Source organism: Sturnira hondurensis, unplaced genomic scaffold (genome assembly GCF_014824575.4).
Source record: "Sturnira hondurensis isolate 20B ecotype Veracruz unplaced genomic scaffold, ASM1482457v3 Scaffold0023817, whole genome shotgun sequence".
In the NCBI taxonomy this organism is placed as follows: domain Eukaryota; kingdom Metazoa; phylum Chordata; class Mammalia; order Chiroptera; family Phyllostomidae; genus Sturnira; species Sturnira hondurensis.
In genome coordinates, this window is record NW_028096448.1 from 6,449,933 (window position 1) to 6,459,990 (window position 10,058).

Genomic DNA, 10,058 nt, shown 5'->3' on the forward strand with positions numbered 1-10,058 from the left:
GAAGAAGAGTTGTCTTGGGTCACACATTAAATACACCGAGACATGTAATCACAAAAAAATCTCGTAACGCTTTAAGTAAATTTATGATTTTGTGTTGTGCCACATTCACAGCCATCCTGGGCCACATGTGGCAGCTGGACATCCCTGCTAGTAGAAAGCTAGGTAACACTACAAACCGCAATTCTTGCTATTAAAAATTTACCCCAAATCTTTAAAAAATTGGTTTTTAATGATAATTTACCACCACCAGCAAACATGTTAAAGTGTGCAATATTCATCATCACCCACCATAAAGCAATCTAGGAAGTCTACCTTTAAAAGCATGCAACATGTTATCAGACCCTTCTGATATTTTTGTTTTTTAGTAAGTTTAAGACACATACTTACTTCCCACCTCAGTATCATTGAGTTTTGTAAGTGATTTTTATTAAAATAAATTAGCATTTCCCACTCAATCACCATAACAAACAAGTAACATTTAAAAATGTAATTTTCTCAGAATCAAATGTCTCTTTTACATTTAGGATAAATTCCTTTTCATAATTTCAAACGCTCATGAGCACCCAAGGTGGTTAAACGGTAAGACCTCCAAGATTCCTAGAGCGTCAAAAGTACCCAGTACTTCTGGAATACGCCCCATAATGTTAAAGTATTTTGTGTATGAGATCAGAAGTGGCGTCCTGGTCAACTGTGCATAATAGCCTATTCTAACCTTCAAAATAAAAGAAGGTTGGGGGACTCCTGCGGTGGGGGGTTGTAGCGAAGAGTCGCACAGGAGAGAAAAGACACGAAGGGCTCGGAGGGACTTTCAAAATGCCCCAATGCCACGGTAACTATAAGCCGGTTGAGGGGGTAAAAAAATCCAAGCCACTGCTCTCAGATTCAGGAGGGGATGTGGGCAGGGAAGAGAAAGAACTACTAAGTTGAGACTAGGTTATTCACCTTTCTGAGTAACAGTACCCCCGGCCCCAGAGACAGATTTCCTCAGGGCAGCCCCCTCCCCACAAACACTGAGCCGCGGGAGACTAGAAAACAACAAGCGTTAAGGGCATCCCGCCACATCTTCCATTCTCCCTGGAGAGGACGTGAGTAATACCCTCTAACCCCGAATCCCCGCCAAAAACGAAAGAAACGCGCGCACCGTAGGCCTACAATTTCTGTTCCCGCGCTGCGCCGGCTGGGGAAAGCCCCAGCCCCGCAGGGTTGGCAAGAGGCGGCCCGAACTACACGTGTGCGGCAAGGGTCGGCCGGTCTCAGCCCACTTCCCGTCGCCACCCCAGCGGCCTGAGCTCCCCTTTCCTCGCTCAGTCCCTTCTCAGGCCCTCTCGTCCGCTCCACGTGGGTCCAGGATCCCTCACCGCCTGCCTGTTTCCTCCCGCCAAGTTCCCGATCCGCAAAACCACTAAGGAGTCGGGGTCGCGTACCTGGTGCTTTTGTCGCCCCTGCTGGTAAGGCTTAATTGGCCCCTGGTGGCAACGCCGCGTCCGGATCTTGCCGCCACCGCCACCGCCACCGCCCCCTCCTATTCCTCCGGCTCCCGAGGCCATGGCCGAGTCTCCACTGCTTCCCGCTCCGGGGCGGGTAAGGGGGTGGGAGAGGCAGAGGCGGGCGCCTTAGAGCACCCCCCGCCCACCCCCAGCCCAAAAGCCCGTCCGACTGCCCACACTGTAGGGTACAGGCACTACAGGAACCGCGAGGTTGAGAGCAGAGTGGAGAGAAAATGCGCGAAGGCAGCAGGGAAGGCGGCGGCGGCGACAGAGGCCGAGTAGCTGGCTCCGGTCCGGTAGCCACTCGCGGACCCCCTCCTCTGTGTATGTCACAGTCTCTATGGAGATCCCCCGCAGAGGACAGAGCTAGCGGCTCCACTAGCAGCTTAGGCCTAACTCGACCGCCGGCTGACGGGGTTCCTTCTTCCGTCGCCCTAGCCGTGGCTGCCGCAGTTGAAGCCGCCGGCGCCGCCCGCCTACCACTCCCCTCTGCGCACAGCGCCCGCCCCGGCGTCGTCGTCCCTGCAGTCCCCTCCGCCGTTGCGCCTATTGCCGGGGCTAACCACGCCGTCGCGGTCGCGAGCCAGAATGCCGTCACTCGTCGGCGCCGGACGCGTTTGCATCATCACCCTGCGACCGGATGATGGGCGAGAAAGAAGGGCTGACGGAGCTCGCGCTCTCCCTCGCGCTACTCGCTGGGAAACGTAGTTCAGTGGAAAAACCGACCTCAGAAAAAAAATGACGCGGAAGGAGACCTGCAGACTTCCTCAGAGTCACAAAGCCAAGGTCTCTATTCCTTTTGCTACTCTTGGCTGTAAATTTAGACTTTGAAAAAGGCGTTCAACGAAAGCAGTGACCTCCTTCCCACTCTGCTTCTCCCCGTTCGTTGGTGAAGAGGGCAGAAAGAAATAAGGAAACACTTAATAAAATCAAAGATAGCAACTAATAAAATCTTATAAAAACTGAAAAAACAATATCCATGATCTTTAAATGGATATAGTTTCATTATATAGTTTCCATATAGTTTCATTAATGTTCCATTAAGCATACAAGAGCTTTACTATCCAGCACACAAGACTGGAATTCTGGCTCTGCCATTCTGTAGCTTGACCTTGGGTAATTCAAAACCCGAGCCTTGGTTTCCTCCTCCATGAAATGGGGACTTCAAAATCCACCTTGTGGAGCTGTTGGGATTATTTGCGTAACGCACTTAGTGTATTTCCTGGTAAACAAGAAATGCAGTAAACGGTAAAAAAATTACTACTGACACAGTCAACTCATGTTAGAGGTAAGTGGTATATTACCAGTAATAAAAGTATACGTATATTAACCATAAATAGAAGGCATTATATATAGGAAAGCCATTATATATATAGTGAATGACCTAGGATCTAGTCCTGAATCCACACAATAGATTGTAGCAGTTGACCCTTCGAGGGTCACCTGAATCTTGAACTGGGCTACATATAGGGGAATAAACTGTAGCCACATCCCATTTTTCCTTTCACCTTACGAGACTCAGAATGTCCAGCACAGGATAGTAGACAGGCTGGCACTGAAAAATCATCTCTTTCCTGGAGGCTATGTGGGACAGACTTCACATGCAAACTTTGAATGGAAGGGACTTGCAAAAGAGCAGGGCCAAACAACAAAATTTCAGAATAGAAAATTGGTAGGATTTTCGGAAATGTAGAAGTATCTACATTCGCCTTTAGCCTCGATCTCAGTTGTTTACCCCACTTTACGGTTATTTCTTTAAAGTAAAATATTTTTTGAAGGAACAATAATATATCAGGTCCCACATTCATGTGATTAACTCATTTGAAACTATCAGACTGGATGGCACAGAAGGAACAAGAGGCAAGAAGAAATCTGCATTCAAAACTTCCCACTGGCCCTGGCTGGCATAGCTCAGTGGATTGAGCATGGGCCTGTGAACCAAAGGGTCACCGGTTCAATTCCCAGTCAGGGCACATGCCTGGGTTGAGGGCCAGGTCCCCAGTGGGGGACACATGGGAGGCAACCAAACATTGATGTTTCTCTCCCACTCTTTCTCCTTCCCTTACTCTCTCTCTAAAAGTAAATAAATAAATATTTTTTAAAAAAACTTCCCACTGCTTCACTTAACCCTTAAATAGTATTTAGCCTCACTATGAGATGAGGTAACTTCTTGTGCATAGTTTGGGAATCTAAAATAACAATGTTTCTGTGATGAAATTCAATTTGGAGTTATAAACTGTCAAAACTAGAGTTCCTCACACATATTTTGGTACAAAACTCATTCTTCACTGAGGAATTACTAGTATTAGAATTACTAGGTTATAATGAGTTACCATGAGTATAAAACTTAATCCCCCTGTATTCAAACATGCAAGTAATTATTAAACATTTCTCTGAGATACTATATATAAATTGGAAAAATATCAAATGACATAGAACAATAATAGGGATTCTTAAAAATCCAGCCATATTAACAGGCACTAGGTTTTGGGGGAGAAATAATTATTTACTACTTAAAATTAAGCAATTTCTATAAATGATGAAATGTAATCCCTAAAATCTCTACAAGATTCTGTAGCTTGCAGAAATAGAAGCTACCACTTGTAAATTTTGTATTATGAACTAGCTATATTTATTTATTTATTAAGTGTATTTTATTGATTGTGCCATTACAGTTGTTCTACTTCCCCCCCTTCATTCTCCTCCACCCTGCACACCCCCTTCCCCCATCATTCCCCCCCCTTTAGTTTATATCCATGTGTCTCAAGTTCTTTAGATTCTATATTTCCCACATCATTCTTGCCCTCCCCCCTGTCTATTTTCTACCTATCATCTATGCTACTTATTTTCTGTATCTTCTCCCCCCTTCTCCTCCTCGCACTCCCCTGTTGCTAACCCTTCATGTGATCTTCATTTCTATGGTTCCACTCCTGATCTAGCTGTCCTCTTACTTTGCTTTTGTTTCAGGTGTGGTTGTTAATAACTGTGAGTTTTCTGTCCTTTCACTGTTCATATTTTTCATCTTCTTTTTCTTAGATAAATCCCTTTAACATTTCATATAATAAGGGCTTGGTGATGATGAACTCGTTGAATTTGATCTTATCTGAGAAGCACTTTATCTGCCCTTCCATTCTAAATGAAAACTTTGCTGGATAGAGCAATCTCAGATGTAGGTCTTTGGATTTCATGACTTTGAATACTTCTTTCCAGCCCCTTCTTGATGCAAGGTCTCTTTTGAGAAATCCACCGACAGTCTGATGGGAACTCCTTTGTAGGGGACTGTCCCCTTTTCTCTTGCTGCTTCTAGGACTCTCTCCTTCATTTTAATTTTGACTACTGTAATTATGATGTGCCTTGGTGTGTTTCTTCTTGGGTCCAACTTCTTTGGGACTCTCTGAGCTTCCTGGATTTCCTAGAAGTCTATTTCCTTTGCCAGACTGGGGAAGTTCTCCTTTATTATTTTTTCAAATAAGTTTTCCACTTGTCACTCTTCCTCTTTCCCTTCTGGTACCCCTATAACTCATTGGAACGTTTAAAGACGTCCTGAAGATTCCTAAGCCTCTCCTCTTTATTTTGAATTCTTGTTTCTTCAATCTTTTCTGGTTGGATTTTTTTGTTTTTCCTTCTGGTCCACTCCCTTGATTTGAGTCCCAATTTCCTTTCCATCACTATTGGTTTCCTGTGCATTTCCCTTCATTTCATTTAGTTTAGCCTTCATTTGTTCCTCTAATTGGTGAGTAAAATCAACCAGTTCTGTGAGCATCCTGATCACCACTATTTTGAACTGTGCTTCTGATAGGCTGGCTATTTCTTGGTTGCTTAGAGTTATTGGCTCTGGGGCTTTGAGTTCTTCTTGAGCCATAACGTTTTGGTCTGTTAGCACTGGTTACGTATGAGGGGCGGAGCCCTAGGTGTTCACCAGGGCGGGGCCACTCAGTCGCTGGGTTGTGACGCTGTATGTGGGGGCAGGGTCAAAGAGGGGCAATGGCAGGCCCCTCTGCTGCTCCCCGCAGCTGGGGCCTGTGTGGTCTGTCTCACTGCTCGCTCCTTCGCCTGGTTTATCTGTATGTGAATGTGTGACCGCAGTCAGCCTGCCGCCTTATGTCCTCACTGGGTCCTGCGGTTGCTACCCCACACCTTGGGATCCGACAATGGCTGCCTGTGTGCCTGGGTCGGTCTGGCGGATCTTTTCTGCCCGACCCCGCTTTGCCACTGGCTCCACCCCTCTTTCTGGACTGGCTGAAAGGTTCGTTGTCAGACTTCCGTATAGTTCAATTTTCTGTGTTTTGGTTGCGTTTTTGTTACGAAAACTTTGTTGTCTTTACATTTGGTTGTGTGAGGAGGCAGTGTTTCCACCTATGCCTCCATCTCAGCCAGAAGTCCTGAACTAGCTATATTTAAAAAAAGATTTTATTTGTTTATTTTTAGAGAGATGGGTAGGGAGGGAGAAAGGAGAGAAACATCAGTGTGTGGTTGTTTTTCATACGCCCCAACTGAGGACCTGGCCTGGCAACCCAGACATGTGCCCTGACTGGGAATTGGCCCAGCAACCTTTTGGTTCCCAGGCTGGCACTCAATCCACTGAGCCACATCAGCCAGGGCTGAACTGGCTATCTTCTTTTTCATCTTTTCCTTTTCATTATTTACTTCTATTCCCATTAGTCTTCAGGCCAGACAAAATTGAAATGGCTCTGAGAATTGATCTTATGTTTTGGGTTGTTTCACTGAGAAACTCATTTCTTTCCTACTAGTTTTTAAACTTGAAGAAGATAAGGAATTTTTCTCACTGCTATATCTTGAACACATAGGAGTGTTGACACATAGGAGTTGCTCTGTATATACTGTAGTTCATTCCTCCAATATTCAGTTGCTACCAATGTTAACTGTTTCCATTTTACTGTGATAAATAATACAAAGAGGAATACAGCTAAATTGCTTTACATCACCTTTCCTACCTTGCATGTATTTGTTTTCTGTACTGCATAATGAATTAATATTTCCTGAATTCATTTATTCATAATATGTTCAGGAGCATAGAGATTGTCACATAATCCTCACAATTCTGGGAGGAATTATTATCCTGGTTCTACAAAAATGGAAACTCCACATTTGAGGGCACCGAGGAAATAAAAAATAATTTTTTTAAATTATCTTAAGCCATTTCCAGTGTGGCTCAGTTGGTTGGGTCTCATCCCGCAAAGCAAAAGGTCACAGGTCAGATTTCTAGTCAGGGCATGTGCCCGGGTTGAGGTTTGATCCCCCTCTTCAGGCACATACAAGAGGCAACCAATCAATGTTTCTCTCTCTCTCTTTCTCCCTCTCCTCCCCTTTAAAAATAAATATTAAGAATTATTTTGGAAATAATAGGAGATGAAATATTTGCAATGATTCCCCGCCTCCTTACTCCAAAGCCCATACGCTTGCCTTTGCCGTCATTCTGTTATATTTGTAGCCAATTTAGGAACCTCCCTACCACTCAAAACATTTTTTATTCGAAAATGTGTTTGTTTGTTTTCAGTTCAGTGAAGAACTCCTTACTTTAGAAACTTCTTTCTGATGGCCTTCACACTGACTAAAATGTTTCAAATCAGATCTGTCTTATTGCATGGTGAAGATGAACACTTGCCAACTGTATGACGTGACAGCCATTAGAAGGACCAGACTCAAACAGCTGGCTTCAGACCACCCAAGAGTGCAAGGCCCCCGTTGTGGCATGGGGCTATGACGTTATGGTGTCAGGTGGAAGTGAAGAGTACATCGGCTGGGGTGTTTGGGTAGAAGGGATATTGTACGTTAGACCTCCAGGTCACAGAGAGAAGCCATGTTAGCAGTATCAATAGAATTCTCTGTATATCATAGAAACAAAAGAATACTGTGAAGGATAGAGAGGGGGGAAAATCAGCTATTCATATTCAGACCAAGTGGCAGAACATGACACAAAACATAGGACAGGAATTCTTTCCTGATAACTAACCTGAAGACAAAGATTGGCCCAACTTCACTTTTCTTCAGGACCCAGTTTTGTTTTGTTTTGTTTTCAGCCAAAACAGGTGGTTTCAGAAAACATGTCAACTGCTAGGGTCCCTGTCCTCCATGAAGCTTATTTTTCCCCCATAAAATATGCTAACCATTTGCCTATTATAAATTGGCAAATAGAGAGGCTGCTAACCCTTCTCTAAGAATTAAGAAATAATCACTAACAGCGTTTGTATGTTCTTCAAAGATAAGACAATTCTGGCCAAAGGAGTGTTCAGAGATGACAATTACAAGAAGTTCGAAAATTATGTATTTTACCCTACCAACGTAAAATGAGATATCTGCTAGGATGTCTATTGAAGCAAATTATTATTTGATTGAGAGTACTTTTATAAGGATTTCCATGCTCTTCTACACACATCTTTCATGTGACAATTATTACCAAGCATTTAATTAGATATAAAAATAAGGGGGGCCCTGACGGGTGTAGTTCAGTGGATTGAGCGCTGGCCTGCAAACTGAAAGGCTGCCAGTGCAGTTCCCTGTCAGGGCACATGCCTGGGTCCCCAGTTTGGGGTAAGTAGGAGGTGATTATCCATGTATCTCTCACACACTGATGTTTCTCTCCCTCTCTCTTTCTTCCCCTCTCTCTAAAAACGAATGAATAAAATCTTTTTTTTAAATTGGGGGAAAGTTGTTGTTGTTGTTGTTTTTAAATTATCCAATCTTAACTGGAGGAACACATACTGGGGTTGGGATTCTAGAAAGTTATTGGGTTTTTGTCTGTATTTTAGAGGAAGTGGAGCCATTGCCTTGGGAAGATATTTAAAGGTGTATATTATTATACTCTCATTAACTTACTGTGTTCTCTGTCTTTTGGGAATAGAGTAATACTTAAGACTAAATGAATTAACTAATGTAATCCAATTTTGGTCATCTACATATATCACGTAATTCCAACATGCCATGTGAGATGTTTCCTCTTCCTGACCACGCACATCAGTGCATACTCGCCTTGGCACATGTGTGTTTATGTACATTCCACCACAGTTCAAGCCATATTTTAAACTCATCAATTCTAAATGGAAATTCAGTTTTATTAGATGAAATAATATCCAAATTCAGGAACACCAGACTCAGCCTAGCATTACCATAGTTAATGAATCAACTAGGATTAAACATTTTGGCCTGTAGGCCAAATATAAAATAGAATAAACATAAACAATTGAGATCAAGGCTAAAAAAAGATAAGGATATTTTTTTAATAATATGTTCACAGCACCGGATTAGGTTTTTTTAAAGATTTTTTATTTATTTATTTTTAGAGGGGAAAGGAAGGAGAGAGGGAGAGAAATATCAATGTATGGTTGCTTCTCGTGAGTCCCCTGCTGGGAACTAGCCTGCAACCCAGGCATGTGCCCTGACTGGGAATCCAACCACGATCGTGTGGTTCTCAGGCCCGCGCTCAATCCACTGAGCTACGCCAGCCAGGGCTGGATATTTATAAACAATTTGTAAACACAATCCAAACATTAAAAAAAATATTGAGAATCTACTACGTGTTGGTTTATAATCTGAGCATATAGTAGTATATGTTGGTGTATAACACAATAAAACGATCTCTGTCCACATACTATGTTATATTTTATCATTTTTTAATAATATATTTTATTGGTTATGCCATTACAGTTGTCCCATCTCCCCCCTTCATTCCCCTCCACCCTGCACACCCTCTCCCACCCACATTCCCCTCCTTTAGTTCATGTCCATGTGTCATAAGTTCTTTAGCTTCTACATTTAGCTTCCCCTGTCTGTTTTCCACCTACCATCTGTGCTACTTATTCTCTGTACCTGTTCCCCCTTGTCCTCCTCCCACTCCCTTGTTCCTATCCCTCCATGTGATCTCCATTTCTGTGGTTCTGTCCCTGTTCTAGTTGTTTGCTTAGTTTGCTTTTGTTTTAGGTGTGGTTGGTAATAACTATGAGTTTGCTGTCCTTTCACTGTTCATATTTTTAATCTTCTTTTTCTTAGATAAGTCCCTTTAATATTTCATATAATAAGGGCTTGGTGATGATGAACTCCTTGAACTTGACCTTATCTGAGAAGCACTTTATCTGTCCTTCCATTCTAAATGAAAGCTTTGCTGGATAGAGCAATCTTGGATGTAGATCCTTGCATGTCATGACTTGGAATATTTCTTTCCAGCCCCTTCTTGCTTGCAAGGTCTCTTTTGATTAATCAGCTGACAGTCTGATGGGCACTCCTTTGTTGGTGACTGTCTCCTTATCTCTTGCTGCTTCTAGGATTCTCTGCTTCATTTTAATCCTGGGTAATGTAATTGTGATGTGCCTAGGTGTGTCCCTCCTTGGTTCCACCTTCTTTGGCACTCTCTGAGCTTCCTGGACTTCCTGGAAGTCTATTTCCTTTGCCAGATTGGGGAAGTTCTCCCTTATTATTTGTTCAAATAAATTTTCTACTTGTCGCTCTTTTTCTTCCCCTTCTGGTACCCCTATAATTCGGATGTTGGAAGGTTTCAAGATGTCCTGGAGGTTCTTAAGCCTCTCCTCATTTTTTTGAATTCTTGTTTCTTCTTTT

The 10,058-nt window shown here is 43.1% G+C and overlaps 1 protein-coding gene across 1 annotated transcript in view; it reads right to left on the reverse strand.

Moving 5' to 3' along the window:
• NUP153 (nucleoporin 153) overlaps positions 1-1,568 on the reverse strand; it is an 81,579-nt gene extending 80,011 nt beyond the window's left edge. Inside the window, exon 1 of the mRNA XM_037037938.1 lies at positions 1,425-1,568. Within this exon, the coding sequence (XP_036893833.1) occupies positions 1,425-1,547 (123 nt within the window). The 5' untranslated portion in view covers positions 1,548-1,568. The remainder of the gene's footprint in view (positions 1-1,424) is intronic.
• Between the last annotated feature and the right edge of the window lie 8,490 nt (positions 1,569-10,058).